We start from the raw sequence: 21187 nt of genomic DNA on the forward strand, positions 1-21187 counted from the left end.
ACAATAACCATTCCAAGATCTTGTGTAATAACATCTATCATGTTCTCTTTGGATTACACTAGTCGAAATGTGTGTGACGTTTGGAACATGCACATGCAATGCATATGCAGATTTGGCTGTAGTTACATGAAGTTAAACAATTTTCTGCCATCTGTGATTATTCATTTATAAGTAAGTATTAGGGCTGTGCATGGAGCCCCCAACCCGATTTGTAGCCTTGATTTGTAAACACAAATAAAGCCCGATTCGATCTATACATGTTTGTAGTCACTCCATCCCAATCCGGATCCACATAGTACAGATATCCAGAAACCACATTAACTTGCATTGCAAAACAGAAAGGTATTATATAGCCATGAGAGTGGCTGTATACTATAGACAGACTGGATTTTTCACATTCTGCAATGTTAAATTGAAAATACCCCCATGCCATTCTGATGCTTTCCATAAGCTCATTTCAAAACAAAACCTTCCAAAACTTATAGTCCTGAACTCAGAAACGCTTGCTTAACAACCCTCCCAATTTTCATGGCGATACACAAAACAGTCAGAGAGAATTAAGAGTTCAAAGTGTAAAAAGAGAGGGGGAAACCCCAGAGCTCTTTTGGACTTTTTTCTGTCAGAGTTCTCATAATTTGTTGAAATTCATTAGAAACCAGCCATGTTCACAGAGTACCTGGAATCCTAATACTAACCTTGCCCCATACTCTGACCTTCATCTTCCGCAGTTTAACAGTTTAAAAAATGCCTGGCTGATTTTTAATTAATTTAATAAATTTTGGCTGGAACCCTGGTTTAGGCCTAGCATGTAGTGGTTAAGGTGTTGGACTATGACCTGGGAGACCAGGGTTCAAATTCCCATACAGCCATGAAGCTCACTGGGTGACCTTGGGCCAATCACTGCCTCTCAGCCTCAGAGGAAGGCAATGGTAAAACCACCTGTGAATACCGTTTACCATGAAAACCCATTTTCAGACATAATTGCACAGAAATAAATCCCATTGAACTCAAAAAGTATGCAAATGAGCAAACCCACCCTCCCTTCTCCTCCCTCCCATCCCCTCCCTCTTGCCCTCCCCTCCCCCTTCCTTTGCCCCTCCCTACCCATCCCCATCCCCTTCCAATCCACCCTTCCCTCTCCTCCCCGTCCCCTTCCTCTTCCCCATGATCAGTTTTACCTTTCTTAAGCATGATTGCACAGCAGTAAATACCATTGAACTCTATAAGCAGGCAAATGATCAAACCTGCCCTCCCCTCTCCCTTCCTTTGCCTTCCTCCAATACGCTCCTTCCTCTTCCCTCTCCCCTCCTCCTCCCCCATGGTCAGTTTTACCTATCCTAACAATGATTGCATAGGAGTAAATCCCATTGAACTCAATAAGCATGAAAATGATCAGACCTGCTTTCCCCCTCCTTCCTCTCTCCTCTCCCTTCCTTCTCCCCTGCCCGCTCCAGCCCTCCGTCATTCCCCCCCCCGGTCACTTTTACCTATCCTAAGCATGATTGCACGCGAGTAAATCGCACTGAATTCATTAAACCTGCAAATGATCAAACCTGTCCTTCTCCTCCCCTCCCCCTCCTCAACTCCCCATCCCAGTCCTCCCCTCTGCATTTCCTCTCCTCTTCTTCCCCTCCCCATCCCCTGTGATCAGTTTCACCTATCCTAAGCATGATTGCAGGGGAGTAAATCCCACTGAACTCAATAAGCATGCAAATAAGCATTCTCAGCAAACTTGTACAGGATCCCATTTCTTACCTCCCGGATTAAAAAGCAGGGAAATTCACTAATAGACAAAAAACCTTGCAGTTTCAGGGAAATTGCGCAGCTATAGTGAATGCACCAGAGGAGCAAGAGAAGTGACCTCCTCTCTGAGATATTGTACTGCCCTACAAATTGGTCAAAATGTAAACACCATTTGGGTTGGTCTTTCACAGTCCAATTCACTTGCTGTGTAGCTTGGAAGAATTTGGTAACGTGCCTCTGAGCATATGGTGAGTGGTGGCAACACCTGCAACCAGCCCAAATAATAGAAACAAGACATGGGCTGTGCTGATCTTGTTTTAGCAGGGAGGAAGCATCATTATTAAGACAGTTGATACAGTTCAGATGATCACTTTAAATATGTCTGATTTACTTTGCAATTTCAGTGAAGTTTCCTATAGGAAAACATTTTCTTTTGTTCCTGTTTCTGTGAATATGTGAAGTACAGCAACACTTTGCAACATTTACACTAAAAAATTTCCAAACATAATTGTGGAATAATGGCACTGACTTCTGCAGAATAGTCTCCAGTGGACCTCAGGGGTGTCTCAATTTGCACAAGATAAAACAGTGGGTGGTGAAATATATTCTAGCAAAATTCTAGGTGTGCTCTGTGTTGTTAATTGACTGTGACCACCTTGCCTTAAATGAAGTGGTTTAAACATAGCAGGCTGAAAACATGCATCCTCTTTTTTCAACAGCTAGAGTCATTGCTGAAATAGCAACATATTGGAATTAGCCTGATCTTACATCAAATACAGTTTCAGATTCAACTTTTAATGCACCCAAAATAGAAATAGAACATAAACTCCAATTTGAAACACAAAAGGCTATCTTCACCATCATATGACATTGCCCAATAAAAAGGATTTGAAATTAATAAAAATAAATTTGACACGGATTTCTAGGATGAATAATGAGGGAAATAAAATTTTCTAGTTTAGATTCTCTGTAGAAACATTAGTAACACAGGAAAGAAGCAAAGTAAGAAGAACACCAACAAACATACAAAAATATAATTCTCTATCTTTGGAGATGGCAGGTGTTGCCACCACTCACCATATGCTCAGAGGCACATGTTACCAAATTCTTCCAAGCTACACAGGAAGTGGATTGGACTGTGAAAGACCAACCCAAATGGTGTTTGCATTTTGACCAATTTATAGGGCAGTACAATATCTCAGAGAGGGGATCAGGTCTCCTGCTACCCTGGTGCATTCACTATAGCTGCCCAATTTCCCTGCTTTTTAAACTTTGATAGAAATATCTGTGGGGTATTGGTACGTTCTTAAACCGCAAGGTTTTTTGCCTGTTAGTGAATACCTTTCATGATTGACACAGTAACATAGAATTTGCACTCTGATAACTGTATTTAAGTAGTTCTTAAAGTGATCAAAGGATAGATCTTGTGGCCAAGTGGGGCCAAAAGTACCCAATTCTTTAAAAAAAATGGAAATTGCTGCACAAATGTTGGGAACTGAATTTAAGGTTAGAAACATGAGAAACTGAGAGAATCTTAATTGATAGATTTTTCCATCCCTGCTGTTGCCCCACAATTTTCACATTGATATAGAACTACCAGCAGGGCCTCCCTGCAGATCTCAATGCCTGAGCAGGTCTATGTGGGAGGAAATTCTTTTTTACATATTTATTATACAGCCACAAGAGGGCTGTATACTATAGCCAGCATGCATTTGTCACATTCCGCAGTGTTAAATTGAAAATATCTCCCATGCCATTCTGCTGCTTCCTATAAGCTCATTTCAAAACAAAAATTTACAAAACTTTTAGTACTGAACTCAGGAAATGTTTGCTTAACAACCCTCTCTAAGTTTTCATGGCGACACACAAAACAGTCAGAGAGAATTAAGAGTTCAAAGTGTAAAATGAGAAAGAAATTCAGAGCCCTTTTGGACTTCTTTTCTATCAGTAGTCTCATAATTTGTTGAGATTAACTAAAAACCATAACTGTCCTTGCCCCATTGATCTTCTGCAGTATAAAAGTTCAAAAAATGCCTGGCTGATTTTTAACTAGTTTAAGAAATTTAACATTGACGTCTATTATAGCATCAGGCATGCTAAGTAAGACCAACTGTCAATGTTCTAAAAACCAGACTCACAGCTGTTTGGCTTGGCTAATCAGGGTGCAACCCCCACAACAGACATTTATACCATTTGAAGAAGTGATGGCTTCCCCCAACGAAACCTGGGAAGTGCAGTTTGTGAAGGATGCTGAGAGTTGTTAGGGGATTCCTATTCCCCTGACGGAGCTCCAGTGGCCAGAGTGGTTTAACAGTCAGCCCCTCTTCTGGGGATTGTAGCTCTGTGACGGGAATAAAGGATCTCCTAGCAACTCTTAATGCATTTCACAAACTACACTTCCCAGGATTGTTTGAGAGAAGCCATGACTGTCTAAAGTGAAATAAAGGTCTGGTGTGGATGTGGCCAGAGACAGCTTTGGTATAAAATTTGGGTGGGAGACTACATGTGCGTGCTGTAGAATAAAAAGGTGGGGGAAACCCTGAGAAACAATTATATTGTTTACAAGGTTTTCCTTTTGGAAAGGAAAGGGGCTTTCCTCTGCCCAGTGCCCACCCACCACCCAATCTCCTCCCCTACCCCTCCTTCTACCCTCCCTGCCCCTCTCCCAGGTCAGTTTCACCTATCCTCAGCATGATTGTACAGGAGTAAATCCCATTGAACTCAAAGAGCATACAAATGATCAAACCTGCCCTCTACCCCTCTTCCCTCCTATCACCTCTCTCTTGCATCTTCTCTCCCCATACTTCAGCCCTCCCACCCCCTCCCCTTTCAGTCCCCTCCTCCTTTTCCTCTCCCCTCCTTTCCTCCTTCCCTCTCCTCTCCTCTCCCCCCTTCTCCTCCTCCCCCATGGTTTTTCCTATCTTAAGCATGATTGCATGGGAGTCAATTCCACTGAACTCAATAAGCATGCAAATGATCAAACATACTTTCCCCTCTTCCTCCCTCCTATCCCATCTCTCATTTCCTTCCCCTTCCTTCCCCCTCCTGCCCCCTCACCCCTCCCCTTCCAATCCCCTCCCCCATCTCCCCCCATGATCAGTTTCACCTATCCTAAGCATGATTGCATGGGAGTAAATCCCATTGAACTCAATAAGCATGCAAATGATCATACCTGCCTTTCCCCTCCCCTCTCTCCTTCCCTCTGTCTCTTTCCCCTCCCCCTCCTCTCCTTCTCTTCTCCTCTCCCCTCTTCCCCCCTTCTTCCTCCCCTCCTCCCCAACTCACTCCAGCCCTCCCTCCCTCTTCTCTCCTGTGGTTAGTTTCACCTATGCTAAGCATGATTACAGAGGAGTAAATCCCATTGAACTCAATAAGCATGCAAATGATCAATCTATTATCAGCAAACTTGCCCAGGATCCCATTTCTTACCTCCTGGATTAAAAAGCAGAGAAATTCACTAATAGGCAAAAAAAACCCACCTTATTTAAGAACATACCTATAGCCCACAGATATTTCTATCAAACTTTAAAAAGCAGGGAAATTGGGCAGCTATAGTGAATGCACCAGGGGAGCAGGAGACTTGACCTCCTCTCTGAGATATTGTACTGCCCTACAAATTTGCTAGAATGCCAACACAATTTGGGTTGGTCTTTCACAGTCCAATCCACTTCCTGTGTAGCTTGAAAGAATTTGGTAACATGTGCCTCTGAGCATATGGTGAGTGGTGGCAACACTTGCAATCAGGACTACATCTCCAAAGATGGAGAATTACATTTTTTGTGTTTGTTGGTGTTCTTCTTGCTTAACTTCTTTCCTGTGTTACTACTGTTTCTACAAAGCATATCTCCATAACCGCCAGTCTCACTCTCGCATATAATATCTCATTAAACCAATCTGAGGCTCTGCCAAGGAAGAAACAGATACTGTAGGTGGTGTGTGAACTCCATGATCTGGTTCATTAAAGTCAACATACTGCTATTTTCCTAAGACATACATTTTCTTTTGATCATATAAACGTCATCTCTGTCCATTTTAAATGGCGCAAATTGTTTAGACCTGGAGTAGCTAATGTGGTATCCTCCAGAGGTTTTGGACTATAGCTCCTATGAGTCCCAAGCCAGCATAGCCAATTGTCATGGATGGTGGGAGTTGTCAAAAACATCTGGGGGGTGCCATGTTGGCTACCCTGAACAAACATTTTTATCTTTTTCTGCATATATCTTTGCCACATAAGCCCTCTTCAGGTATTCTACTGGTATTTAAAAGCAACACATGAGTGAGGAGAGTAGAGGTAAGTATGCTAGGTTTCACTCCCCATTACCATCCCCTTAACACTCAACAAGTTAGAGGGTGAAATGCTTAAGGTACTTCTATACTCATGCAGGTTCCCCACACAGGCTAGAGCCATGATCCTCAATGGTTCTAAATCACACGGGGAGCCTCCATGAGTACAAGAGGGTTCCAGCATCAGAAGTTTGCCCTCAAACTTGTGGAGAGTGATGAAGAGCAAAAAGTAGAACTCTCATCCATCCTCTCCCCACTTGTGTGCTGCTTTTACATGTGAGTAGAATCAGGGCCAGTGCCAGGCATGACTGGGCCCTCGGGCACCAGCCTGCCCTGGGCCCGCAGCAGTGTAGCCCAATACTCCCCCATACAGGTGGTGCTGTACTAATGAGCCCTCGCACATGCCCCACATCTCTCATGTCATGTCAATGACATGCACATGTAAGACGCATGCATGCCATCAACCAAGATTAGCCCCTTAGGGAAGACCCCCACCACCATCTTGGATGTCAGGAATGCACACGTAGCATGCACGGCATTCCCACTGATAGGAGTGGGGAGTGCCTGGGAGCTCCCTCTCCATGACAGGGTTGGGTTACAGGACCCGATTCTGCCGTGGATCGCAGAATGGGAGTGCCACCCTAAGGAAGGACCCTACCCTCTGGGCCACAGGGCCCAACCTGGCCGCCCTCTGGCACCAGCCCTGAGTAGAATGCCTGAAGATTGTCTCTCATGTGCATATGTATACAATTAAGTTGTAATTTGCCTGGGGTCTGTGCAGCTACAGAATTTGGAGGGAAATCACAATCTATAGGAAAGCATGGTAATCATTTAGATTACCATTATAGTCTAGATTCGCATCATGATTAAATCTGTTTTTAACAATCATCTCTTGCATTTTGCATTACTCCTAATCAAGGGCTCAGAGGGGAATGATAAAAAACAAAGCACAATTTACTTTTCCCGCCCCCCAAACACATGTAGAGCTTTTTTTATTTAAGCAAAAATAGATTGAAGCAATGATTGATCAGACAAGTTCAAATTATTTTAAAGGTTTATTAAGCTATGGCCATAACATAATTGACAGAATAAAGAATATGGAATAACAAAAAATAATAAATAACACATACAAAGGTTCTCGCATGTCTAGGAACAGGTCCTGTGCTTACTTTCTTATGCTCTAGCTACTGCCTCCATCTCAGGTCTCTAAGGTTACCAGGTCTCCGGTTTTTGGGTGGGGTCTTTGGTTTTTGGGGGTCCCCTCCGGTTCTCCATCTAGCACCTCTTAATCTCCAGACTCTCAGCTTCAATTTAAAAAGTTTCTAGGTGGTCTGGTTCCTGAGATATACATCAAAATGTCAACCGCCCCCCGCGTGACTGTTAAATCTGTTTTACAGATCTTTAGAACAGCTCCTAGCTCTAACTACAACTCCCATCAGCCCAATCCAGTGGCCATGCTGGCTGGGGCTGATGGGAGTTGAAGTTTTAAAAAGTAACTTTTCCAAGCTCTGGCTCTAACCCCCACCCTTTCAGGATTATAGCCAATAAATGAAGCCAGGGTTGTGACTTCTTGATCCAGGCATGCCTGTGCTTAATTTCAACGTCAGAAAATGGTGGCTTTGAGATTTTGCAGTTTGCGTAAGTAATATGGCTTAAAGGTTTTATTTCTCTTGTGTGCAAGAGTCAGACCCAGGGCTATGAAATATGAAAATATTTAATTCAATACTTGCTTTTTTGGGAGTAAAGCAATGCTAATCCCTGGAGTAAACCCCATTGAACTCCATTAGGACTTACTTTTGAGTAGACATGGTTAGGATTATGCTGTAAATTAATGGGACTTTTGAGTAAACATGGCACAGACTTGTTTTTGTGTTGTAAATCTTTCTCTCCCTCTCCAATCCTATTTTTAAAGCAATTAGGCAGGGTTTACCTAGGTATCATAGTTTTTATTACGTAGGAAACTAATACTGATTTTTTAAAAATGTTCCTCAGTGACCAATTGGTTTGACAATAAACTATTAAATGGGGTGTATTTTTACACCTGAGAGAGAGAGAGAGAGAGAGAGAGAGAGAGGAGCCTTTCCAACAACCCTGTGAGGTAGGGTTGGTGATTGGAAACCAAGGCAGCTCACAATAAGAAATAAATCCCTTTAAAAACTAATAACCATAAAACAAGTATAAACAGTTGCAAAACAGCTTAAAGTGGCATGATTCCGAATTTTGGGTTGGGTGAATGAAGTTTATTTATTTATTTTTGTTTATTTATTATTTGATTTATATCCCGTCCTTCCTCCCAGTAGGAGCCCAGGGTGGCAAACAAAAGCACTAAAAACACTTTAAAAATCATAAAAGCAAACTTTAAAATATATTAAAACAAAACATCTTTAAAAACATTTTTAAAAGCTTTAAAAACATTTTTTTTAAAAAGAAAAGGTTTAAAAACATATTAAAAAGCAATTCCAACACAGACACAGACTGGGATAAGGTCTCAACTTAAAAGGCTTGTTAAAAGAACAAGTTCCTTATCGCTTGAGGGTACAGTTTTCCCTGGTTGAGTAAGCCCCATTGAATACATTGAGACTTGCTTCTCAGTAAACAAACAGGATTGCTCTATAAATATCTTTACAGGTTGTGTAAATCATAAACATATTTGATAGTCACACTTATATAAATATTTTGTCATACTGTGTCCCAATAAGTATCCGATTTCACACTATGGTTGTACAATAATTCCTCTACATTTTAAGTATGCCTTGCGGTGGTCATGGTTCTCCATTGTTTTTATCCTGAGGGGCAGATAGGCTGAGAGGTGGTGAGTAGCCCATGGTCACCCACTACAGTTTATAGCTCATTTCCATTTTGAAAAATTAATTAAAACAATTGACATGCAGGCAAAAATTATTAAGTGGAATCACACAATACATTTAAAGCACATCCAACTCGCATTTAAAGCACATGACTTCCCCTAAAGAATCCTGGGAAGTGTCATTTCCCCCTCACAGTTATATTTCTCACCACTCTTAACAAACTGCAGTTCCCATGATTCTATGGTGGGATTCATGTGCTTCAAATGGGTGTTGAATGTGCTTTAAATGAATGGTGTGGATCTGCCCTAGGTATGATGGGCATTCAAGAGTGAATTGAAAAGAACAATTTTAAAAGATACTTCTTACTCTTACTCATTTCTGAGACCTCTTTCTGAAGTGAAGGGTCAAATCTGTAAAGAAGTTTGGAGCAGCCACATTAAAAGATAAGGGCAGGGCATTTCAGGAAGGGGTTGCCAACCCTGCTTGGATATGGATGTCTTTGCAGAGGATCCCTAGTCAAGGTTTACCAACAGCACAATCCAAGCTATATCTACTCAAAAGTAAGTCCTGTTGAGTTCTATGGAGCTTAATCCCTTAGTAAATGTGTTTAGAATTGCAGCCTTCAGGGGCATCCATCTTTACTCCCCAATGCTCCCATCTAACATCTCCACAACACTAGGCTCCTTTCTTCCTACAGTGGCCTTCTGGTGACTGGCCTGACCTGAAGGCACTTAAACCCTTCTTGCTGAAAGCAAGTAGGCTAGATTAAATTTTCCCTACCCAGGCTCCATCTTTTAGCTAAGATTTCTATCTTAATTTCCAATCAGATATTTTTTTTAATTCTATGCTCCAAGCAACTGTGATTGATGCTTAATGTATCATGCTTAATGACATCACTCGGGCCTGCCCCATGACATCACTCAGGCCTGGCCCTGTGACATCACTCGGGCCCACCCTGTGACATCACTCAGGCCTGTCCCATGACATCACTAGGGCCCACCCCTGAAATTTCAGGTTTGGGGATGCTTCTGACCTGGCAACCCTACGTCTCCCACTTCATCATACTACTTGTATTTCTTTGACCATATCCTGAGGTTTTATCCCCTTTTTCTATCTTACACAATCTTTCTGATTGGCTCTATAGATTTTTGTCTTCTCAGTGATAACATCTCACCTAGTTCTTTAACTTTGTGTTCTGACCAGATAAGTAAATTTGGTCCCCTAACACGATATACTATGTCACACCACTAGATTCCTCATTTAGGCATTTGTTTGACTGTCCTTCCTACAAGAAAAGCACACCCTTGTATTCATCACCTTTGTATTTGCCCAAGTGTTCTCAGTATGCTAAGAATCACTTTCACTTATTCTATTCCATCTGGTTTTAACTATGGTGTCTCATGATTCTATGCCTCCTAATCTTGAATTGCCTTGATTTCCACCTATAATTAATCAGGAAATGATTTATCAGCTTTATAAATATATGTATGGGAATATTTCATTTTTCATTTCATTTCATTTTTAATTTGTATACTGCTTTTCTACATTGCTGTACTGAAGGTGGTTTACAACCATAGAAATGACAAAATGCATGAAAAAAACCTCCCCACTGTCATCCTATAATAATTCAAAATATACCTAAAAATAAACAATTGGCAAAATTCAAGGATCCATTTCACGCATTATCATAGTCACAAAATATCCACAAATGACAACAAAACAAAAATACCTTCATCAATTACAATAAATCATTAAGGATGCAATCCAGCCCCCACACCTTACACCGGGGCTGTAGCATCTCTCCTGTTGTTTCAGCCAGCCGCCCAACACCAACAGAGTGACGCTCCACCACTGATATTTGTAAGTCACTCTGGAAGCCTTTTTTAAAAAATGTATTTTTGGCCAAAGAGAGATATAAAAATGTTTTACATAATAAACAGAGAGGGGGAAAGTCAGCAAACAACACCGGCGACAACACTAGTCAAAAGCACCTATTGCAAGCTCTCATAATGTTAGAATGTTTTGAGGAAGGCTTGTTGACTGTGCGTATTGTTATAAGAAATGTTATTCTAATAAATCCTTATATGCATGTTCCATGTCATATTGAAAGCTTGTGATACAGACAGATTGTCAAGCAGATTATGATTCTCTCAAGGTGGGTGAGGTGGGAGGAGATTAGTAATTGCTGTTTTTAAAAAAAGAAATGTCGGCCTTGATGTATATGTTCATAGAATCATAGAATAGTAGAGTTGGAAGGCGTCTCTAAGGCCATCAAGTCCAACCCACTGCTCAATGCAGGAATCCAAATCAAAGCATTCCCAGCAGATGTTCTCTAAAAGGAGCTGGTTTCTGATGGCCAAGGAGATTATTGAAAACCACAGAGTTATACTAATGAAGTGTTTAGCAGGCTGGAATAGAGTACCATGGCCCCTCTATAATCAAGAAGATAAGAGATTTATTTAACAAACTCACACTAATGCATAAAGTATAATTTAAAAAAAACAAAGTGCTATGTTGCATCTCTTTATAAGCAGTAGAGATAGGTGGGAGGGGTTGAACCCCTTCTCTCCTGCTATTCCTCTGCCTGCCTCAGTTCTCACGACCTTATCTCAGTCAATAAAATAAGAATTTATTTTGAATTACAGGCACAGCCCTGAAGCATGTGAACTGTTTTTTTAACTGCCTCTGAGTGGGTTGTGGAGTTACTGTGTATCTGCAGTGGAAGGGGGCAGTTATGTTTTTGCAGTATGGGGTGTGTCTGTAGTGTAGGGCATGGGGATTTTGTGTATTTGAGGAAATTTGATTGTTGGGGTGATATTGCACTTAATGTGAGTTCAAAGGAATGGTGGTTGTATTTTGGGGTTCAGACCCCACTTTTGCCTAGTACTCCCGTGACTTGTCCAAAATCTGTGAAATGGGGGTTTCATCAGTGGCCATGCCCATCAAAGTAGCCATTTTTAAATGATATCCATTGGTCTAAATTCCAAATGTGCTCACTATACATGGAGTGTCTGCTTAGGTCTTGTTATCCAGATTTATTCCTGCCCTCCCACTCTTCATTTTAGCAGACAACCACGCTTTTAATGGAACTCTCAGTCTCATTGGAGTTTGTTTTATTTTTCGGTGCTATTTATGTCATAATTTTAATTTGTATAAGTGGTGACAGTAGATGCTAAGTACATGTCCATAACACTTGTGTTAGGTTAGCAAATCATAACTTTCTCCTCAGCTGATCAAAAGACCACTACACAATTAAATCTTTCACTGCACATCTAGATGTTTTCAGATAATTAATGTATATTGCCTATATTTGTCTCATTTTTCAGGGTTTACTTTCACAGTGAAAAAAGTGCACTGTGAACTTTATGGCTTGACAGCACCATTGAAAGAAAAGAAAACAGCTGTTGGAATGGCTGCTAAGCTTCCTACCAGTGATCAGACTTAGTGTTGCCATTTGGGTAACAAGGCTAAAAGACATAGGCTTTATCCCGGTTCATCAAGACTCCTTTGTAAAATCTTCCTCTGTGCTTAATCTGCATTTATTGACCATGTACTGTATTTCTCTCCCCCCACCCCACCCCACCCTTCTAGGTCTTACCGCTGCAGCATCTCTTGTGTCTTTGGCATGGGCTTTGGCTTCATATCAAAAAGCTCTTCGTGATTCCCGTGATGACAAGAAACCAATCAGCTACATGGCTGTAATAATCCAGTTTTGCTGGCATTTTTTCACAATTGCAGCCAGGGTGATTACTTTTGCTCTCTTTGCCTCTGTTTTTCAACTGTATTTTGGGATCTTCATAGTCCTCCACTGGTGCATCATGACCTTCTGGATTGTCCATTGTGAAACAGAATTCTGCATCACTAAGTGGGAAGAGATTGTCTTCGATATGGTCGTTGGGATAATTTATATCTTTAGTTGGTTCAACGTCAAGGAGGGAAGGACACGCTGTAGGCTTTTCATTTACTATTTTGTGGTCCTTTTGGAAAACACTGCCTTGAGTGCTCTTTGGTACCTGTACAAGGCTCCTATGATTTCTGATGCATTTGCCATACCGGCACTATGTGTGGTGTTCAGCAGCTTTTTAACCGGCATTGTTTTTATGCTGATGTACTATGCCTTCTTTCATCCCAATGGACCAAGGTTTGGGCAGTCACCAAGCTGTGCTTGTGAGGACTCTGTAGCTGCCTTTACTCTTCCTCCAGAAGTAGCATCAAGTACTTTAAGGTCTATTTCTAATAACAGGAGTGTCACAAGTGACCGGGATCAGAAATTTGCAGAGAGAGATGGGTGTGTGCCTGTTTTTCAGGTGCGACCTACTGCACCTTCTACCCCTTCATCCCGGCCACCAAGGATTGAAGAATCTGTCATTAAAATTGATCTGTTCAGGAACAGGTATCCAGCATGGGAGAGACATGTATTAGACAGGAGCCTAAGAAAGGCCATTTTAGCTTTTGAATGTTCTCCTGCTCCTCCACGGCTACAATATAAAGATGATGCCCTGATACAAGAGCGGTTGGAATATGAAACAACACTATAAATACATTTTTAAAAGAGAGCTCAATGCAGCAGCTATGATACATCCAAAATTAAGGGGTGGCAATAGGGCCGTGGCAATAACTTACCTGCATCCTGCAGCAGAGCAGCAAAGTATAGTAGTGTCTGGCTACCATCCATCATGATTATCATTTGATCCACTGTCCCACAGTCTGTCTTTAATATACCTATAAAGCAGCAGCCTCAAAAAATCAATTATTCTGACTGAGAAATAGACCCAATACAGTGACTTCCTGTTTCGTTCAAGGTGCACTGCATAGTATTTAAAAGTAAAACAGGAACGTTTGAATGAGTGGCAATATATCAGCTAGTGCTCTTTTTTTTCCATTTTAGAGAAACTTCCACTATTGATACTTGCATAGTCATTTACAAAATTAAAACTTTACCAAATGAAACAATTTGAAAAAATTTGTAAAAGGCAATGTTACTGTTAAGTGAACTAAAGCAAATGATAAAAACATAGATCTCTAGTCCTGAATAGGTAAATCATAAAACATTTGCAAAAGAGTTATCATTGAAAAGGGCATGAAGGATTTTTTTCTGAATCTAGAACTAAATTAAATTCTAATCAAGCAAATTACATGTGTTGTAATCAAAGGAGCTATTCATTATTTATTTATTTATTTATTTATTTGCTTGCTTTTTATCAGAAATCAATATTATACATACAACTTCAGGGGTCTGGGATTTTAAAAACAAATTCTATGCAGATGACTTCTCAGCTTTCAGCAACAACTAGGAGTGCTAGTATTTAGCTATGTAAATTAAATGATAATCATGATTAAATTTCAATTACAATAACAGTGAGAAAGAACCATTTGGGGATCACGTTCAGGACATCAGGAAATGAATAGCTTTTTAACCTTTTTTTTTTTTTCAGGTTTTGGGATGCATGACTCTGTGTATGAATGTGTGCAAAAGATGTGATAAGAGACCACAATACCTTTCTAGTGCCAAACATTGTGTAACTGCAAAATTGATATTTTGTTTGAGGGACAGAAAATAGGTGACACAAGTCATAAAGAAGCAAGAAGCTGGGAAGAACAATCAAACTTTCCACATTTACAGACAACACTGTTTGGTCCTGCTTAAGGCAAAAATCAGCCACTTGTCTGTAAGCATATAAGGTAAACATACAATAAACCAAGCTTCGTGCAAGATCTTCTTGAACTGGACCAAATCTGTGTTTGGATATTATGAGAATAAGCTTCAGAAACTCTCAGGCTCATGTGCTCCCATATTTCCCTTACCTCCTCCAGCACAGCTAAGAAGCTTCCACTTCCATTTTAGATTGACTGTGGTTTACTATGTCAAACAAACCCCTCACTGTGATTAAGCTTAACCATGATTAGGTGAAACAAGTCAGCTTAATAACTTGTGGTTTGAAGGTGGTTTGTTTCAACTAACCATAGTTAGAACCACAATTTGTATGGGTTAGGACAAAATTGCAAGTTGCTGTTAAACCCAAACTGAAGTGAATGTTTCTGAAATCCTCCTCATGGCTGTGCTGAAGAAGTAAGGGGAAGGGAGTGTGCTTGAGCCTGAGCATTCTCAGAAAGCTAAACAGTATAGTTTAGTGTTACATCCAAACTAGATACAAAACTAATTTGTACAAGAGTGCTTTTGCTTACAAGCACCCTGTTATAAAATACCTCCCATGGTCAAGCTAATTGTATCTTTCCTTATATTAAAAGTATCCCTTAATGGTGCTTTCAGTTGCATTAAAGGTGCAAGTCAACATCTGATAGTATTTTTTAAAAACAAAACTGGGTGCAAATGGGAATCTCATGTATTATGTTAATGTTTTTCTAAAGCAAAAACACAGTAGACAAGGTTGTTACTTTTTATAGACTGACTTTTTCTCACATATCTCATTCTCTTTAATAACTTAAAAGTTTTAAAAATGTTCCACAAATGTCAGCTGGCCCTTTGTATGTTGATATGACCACACAGTCTCACTGTATTAATTTGTTTTGCATTATAATACCATATGAAAGCCTCCATTGGTACTTTTAGAATATGCTGAAAACACCGAAACCTTCAAATGTGTGTTTCATGTGCAGTGCAATTTGTATACCAGACGCAATGGTGAAAACTTATTTTTCCATGGATATTTGAGAGAAGTATAAAGAAGCTTCATTTGTTATTCAAATAAATGATGTGGTTATGGTATGATGAACAAACTAGGAGATGTACTGTTTGAATAGCATGAGATCTCACACATAACATGGTGAGATCACAGTTTACTAGCTTCTGGTTCAATGTATCTATTAGATAGGAGCAAGTCATAATCTTACCATGCATCTGCAATGGCTCAGAACATTCAATGACTGTCACAACACAGAAACTGTCACTTTATGGTGGCTTCATGTTATCACCAGTGCAGATGTTTTTCTCAATCCAATCCTAATAATTACCCATTGCAAATGTGTAACTGCAATGGAATATAAACAACTATAGTAAACAAATATTGTGCATATGAAGAAGACTGTTAAACAACTAGCCAACTTGTTTCCAAAGAAACAATCCAGTGTAGATTTACATCCCCTTCAGAAGAGTGGATTGCAATTGTAAATTTGCCATTTAACCAATACTGAACTCAATCCAGCCTAAATGAAGTCTAAACCAAGTACTCACATGTGAACTGGTTACTTGTCTGAGCCTAAGACCAGCTGTGCCAGCAGTGAAGTGCTTTGAGACATGGCATATTGCACCCACGCCAGCTTCATGTTACTAAATATGACTGGTGTTGACGTAGATACACCACCTTACATTATGGATTAATTTGTCACATGACAGGAGATACCATGATTTGGTATGTTAATCTTCACCAACAGGTACATTAAATATAAGCTTAGGTTAAGTTGTTAAATATGTGTTTGAGCTGTATCCCTTAGGATGCAGATGGAGGCTCACATGACTGAGTTTTCCTTCATAGAAAAATACCCATGACAAAGATGTCAGAAGAAAAATGTCCAGCAAAGCCATGCCCCTTAATATATTTGTGCTTTATGTGTTGGGATTTTTTTTAATGGGGAGGGGGTTACATCATGATTCCCCACTGCAAAATAAAGTGGTACAGCCCCAGACATAAGCTTAACCACCTCAGAAACACTAGACACCATATCTTTGCTGTGGTGCATAAATTTAGTTTTCTCTGTTAAAATATTTGTAACACAAAATGATCAGCATATTTTCTTATTATCCACAAGAATATGAAAAGCCTGTTTCTATTGTTTGAAAGTTCAAAGTAATTTGTTCTACCAAGGCCTAAAAATAAAATATCAGTAAAAGTGGTAATTATGAAGGAATAGTAAATGCTTATAAGCACAAGTTAGCCCATGATTCTAGTTTCTGAGGTGCCAGTAGAAATGAAGCAGCCATATGGAGCATAGTCCATGTAAATGAAGTTGTAATTTCATATTCAGCACAAGACATCTTGCAGGAAATGGCTGCCTACCTTCCAAATCCAGTTCAACAGGTATTCATTATCTGCACATTTGTTTTGCCCACATCACATCGATATAAGCTGAAGTAATAAGATTTAAATATGAATAATATCCAGTTAGATAAAATGGGAACAAAACACTATGAGATGTACAAGAAAAACTGATCAAGTTGGAAAGATGTTATAAGTAATGTTTGTTCCCTGCCAAAGAAGAGCATTTGTACTACAAATGGCTTCTTCTTTGACCTCCAATAAGCAAAGGGGCAGATTCAGAGAGCGAGTGGCATGTGCATTCCTTTGGGAGGAGCTTTGCATAGAAGTTGTAGAGATAGTTGCAGAGAGAGAACTGTAGACTCACAGGAATAAGGAAGCAATAGCAGCACCTGGCTGGAACCCAGAAATTCATAAAAGATACCTGCTGGATCAAGCTAGTGGCCTATCTAGTCCAGCATCCTGTTCTCACAGGGGGCAACCAGATGCTTATGGGAAGTCTGCAAGCAGGACCTGACTGCAACCGCAGTCTCTCCTCCTTCAGTTTCCAGCAACTGATATTTAAAAGCATATTGCCTCTGACCATGGAGGCAGAACATAGCCATTGTGGCTAGTAGCCACTGGTAATCTTATCTCCCATGAATTTATCTAATTTTGTTTTAAAGCCATCCAAGATGGTGGCCACTACTGCCCCTTGTGGGAGCGAATACCACAGCTTAACCACTCGCTGTGTGAAGAAGTAGCTTCTTTTACATTCATCCTTTATCTTCATATCTGTTACTGAATTGGGCACACCGCACAGACATGGCTTCCCCTGCCCCTTTTCATTGATTTCCTCCTCACATCCTCTAAAGAGCAGGAGGCTAGGGCTGCTTTTACACTGCACTTTATTCTGTTATTCTGATCATTTCTTACCTGGTAATTTGTGCATTATATTTAATCTTTCACATGACGCACAAGCTAGCTTCAGAATTCTAGTGGAATGTACTGAAAGTTTAGTGCTAATTCCCATGATAAATGATTCCAGAAATAATCCGTTAGCAAGGCTGGGAACCCAGAAGGTTGCAGGAGTTTTTCGCTACCTGCAGCTGCTCACATGACAGGCATCCCAGCATGCAGTGTGTTCCCACACTTTAGTTGTGTGGTGAGGTGCCTGATGAATGTTGTACCAGCATTCCAGCATCGGTGCAGATAGCAGCAGCATTTAACACACACACCCCTGTCTTGATACAACTAAAACAATTTAAAAAGTCAGATCCTAAAGGGAGAGGGCTTTTGCATGGCGACAGGACAAGATCTTAGACCTCATACACAGTGGGGAACAGTGTGCATGGGTGAGGGACGAAAACAACCCGTGTGAAAGACAGTTGTGCAAAATGCTGTTGTATCGGCTGAAAAAGCTGCTGTTCCTTAACGCAACAGGTACTGCAGCGTGAAAGGGATTTTAGAAATTGAGACAGAAGTGCTACCTTTTTAATCCACTAAACTAACACAATCAGCCTTATGTGTGAAAGCAGCCTAGGTGTGCTGCACTGCAAGTAGGGGAAGGAGATGGGTTATAAAATCTTGGGGAAAATGGAAAGGAAATGCCATAGCTGCCATGTCAACACATTTACTCACATTACACACACACACACTTTTTATTGTTGTTTCATTGTAGTATCTGCACAACATATGCAGCCAGTTGAAGCTGTTCCTCCTAGCTATCACTTGATATGGCTCTTCCCATGCATGTGAATCAGGGAATAGCCTGGCATAGTATAGCTGTCACCAAGGAAACCGAAGTATGCCACTCCTATCTTCAGGAGAATCATACAAGATTTCCAGATGTGTTGGCCTATCAAAAGAAGCATACACAATCTTGTCTTAATGACATTGTGTTTACTAAGAAATCTTTCTTTTTCATTAAATACCACTTGAAAATCAGCATGTTTGAGACACAGTTTTGCTAAAATAAATTAATGGACTTAGATCCAAATGCATATTTTAATTGTACTATATAACTATTTCTTACTTCTCAGTTTGTATTCTCCCATTGTGTATATAATGTGGCACAGTCCACACATGGAAAATCTTTTCAGCACATGCACCACTGATTTCTGGTTCAGGGTAGTTGGATCATTGCACTCTGTTTTGAGTAGAGCAATCCAAGTCATGGGACACCAATGGGAGGGGGAACCAGCCGGCAGAAACCTCTGCATCTTCCACTTGCCTTTTGGGTCCCGCTGGGCCAAATCAATACCAGCTCAGTTGGGAGCAGTGTGCACGAATGGAAAAGCAAAATCTGGCTCTGACAAATACCCCTACTGGCAAGTAAAAGCTCCCCATTGAGCACAATTGTAATTATTTCCTATGCTGACCTTTTTCCAGTGGAAATATTGCCTGGATCAGGACCCACAGGAGCACCCTGAACACAAGTAGGATGTCACTGAAGAACCCCCTAGGCTCCTCCTCTGCCACACTCCCTGAACACCCTGCTTTCAGACCTTTCACCAGCTTCCTCCAACTTTCTGTCAGCTGGGCTGAGCAGGATGAGGGACTTCTGCCAGCAGAGCCCGGCAGAGCCCAGTGGCGCCAGGAGCCTGCCAGCTCCACTCATCCTCCTAGTTTAAAAATAACCATTTATAACTGGTGAAACAACATAAGAGGTTTATAATTGGTTCATATAACTTTTTACCTTTTTCTTCTGTCTCAAAGCAGATACATTGTAGCTTGCTACATTCTAACACAGCATTCTCTGGGCCTAGATTCATGATTCAGAATCATAGAGTAGGAAGGGGCCTGTAAGGCCATCAAGTCCAACCCCCTGCTCAATGCAGGAATCCAAATGAAAGCATACCTGACAGGTGGCCGTCCAGCTGCCTCTTGAATGCCTCCAGTTTTGGAGAGCCCACCATCTCCCTAGGTAAGTGGTTCTAACAGTTAGAAAGTTTTTCCTGATGTTCAGCTGAAATCTGGCTTCCTGTAGCTTGAGCCCATTATTTTGTGTCCTGCAGTCTGGGATGATTGAGAAGAGATCCTGGCCCTCCTCTGTGTGGCAACCTTTCAAGTACTTGAAGAGTGCTATCATATCTCCCCTCAGTCTTCTCAAGGCTAAACATGCCCAGTTCTTTCAGTCTCTCCTCATAGGGCTTTGTTTCCAGTCCCCTGATCATCTTTGATGACCTCTGCACCCGTTCCAGTTTGTCTGCATCCTTCTTAAAGTGTGGTGTTCAGAACTGGACGCAGTACTCAAGATGAGGCCTAACCAGTGCTGAATAGAGGGAAACCAATACTTCGCACGATTTGGAAACTATACTTCTCTATAGTTAGATAGATGTGGTAAGCAATCCAATTAGTGCCCTTGTGCAAGTGCAAGTCCTTTTGATCCAATATCTACTAAAAGAATAGGGACAGAAGGAATTTTAAAATTATTCCCACACTCCCCACAGACCCCAGGAAAGTTCCCCAACCCTCCAAAACAAATTTTCAGACAGTGTTGTGGGCAGCAGGTAGGAGGCTATACTTACTTTAGTAAACCTTCCCATCTCAAATGATATTTCTGTTGGGGATGAACTTGGCTTAGTTGATAGACCCACTACATTCTAGTTGTTCCAAGTGACTGAATACTCCTATCATACTTACTGACACGGAGGAGACAAGACATGAGGCAAGGAGCAAAGGACAGCGGGTGAGTTCCAGTACTAGTCCATTTCAGTGTGTCTACTCAGAGGAGTTTTTGCTTCTTGGCTCTCGTCTTCTGGAATTCGTTCACACCATGTCAAGGATCTCGCTTCAGTATAATGATGGAAGTCTGCTGTCACCTCACTTGTCCCTTTGCCTGTCAGGAAACAGAATAAATTGTACTTGTCCTAAGGAAACTTGTCCTTTTTAAAACCCCATGTGTCTATTAAAGCCAAGCAACTTCAGAGAGTGCAAGACGGAAATAATAGTAAGGTGTTCAAAAATCAGCAGGGCCCACACTTTTAATTGTATGGCACAGCCTCACAGAGAAAGAATAGTTTTAAACCACAATGAACTCTTTAATTACTCTTAATTGCTCACTCTAAAAGCTAAATTAAAAATCAAGCATTTGAATATCAGAATCAATATTTTATGAAATGCATTCTCACTTTTTTTGTTAAACCATGTATTTTATTGTTGTTTGGAATCCTTTGTCAGTGTGTGTGTGTGTATGCGTATGTATATGATTTTGAAAACCTGACTTGAAGATTTATTCAGACTTTGAATTATTCATTTGCATATTTCTTTGGATTTCTTTGTTTCCATTTTCTATTTCTGTAGAAGTTTCTGGAGTTCCTACACAGTGAAACAACCCATTTCAAAAACTACTCATGAACTACTGCCAAAATGCATTAC

At 40.7% G+C, this 21187-nt stretch overlaps 1 protein-coding gene across 1 annotated transcript in view; it reads left to right on the forward strand.

Annotated features, from left to right (window-relative positions):
- Positions 1–13908, forward strand: part of XKR4 (XK related 4) — a 297272-nt gene extending 283364 nt beyond the window's left edge. The window contains exon 3 of the mRNA XM_061601530.1: positions 12426–13908. Within this exon, the coding sequence (XP_061457514.1) occupies positions 12426–13372 (947 nt within the window). The 3' untranslated portion in view covers positions 13373–13908. The remainder of the gene's footprint in view (positions 1–12425) is intronic.
- Positions 13909–21187: the final 7279 nt, after the last annotated feature.

The sequence above is a fragment of the Rhineura floridana genome, chromosome 1 (assembly GCF_030035675.1).
Source record: "Rhineura floridana isolate rRhiFlo1 chromosome 1, rRhiFlo1.hap2, whole genome shotgun sequence".
Lineage (NCBI taxonomy): Eukaryota > Metazoa > Chordata > Lepidosauria > Squamata > Rhineuridae > Rhineura > Rhineura floridana.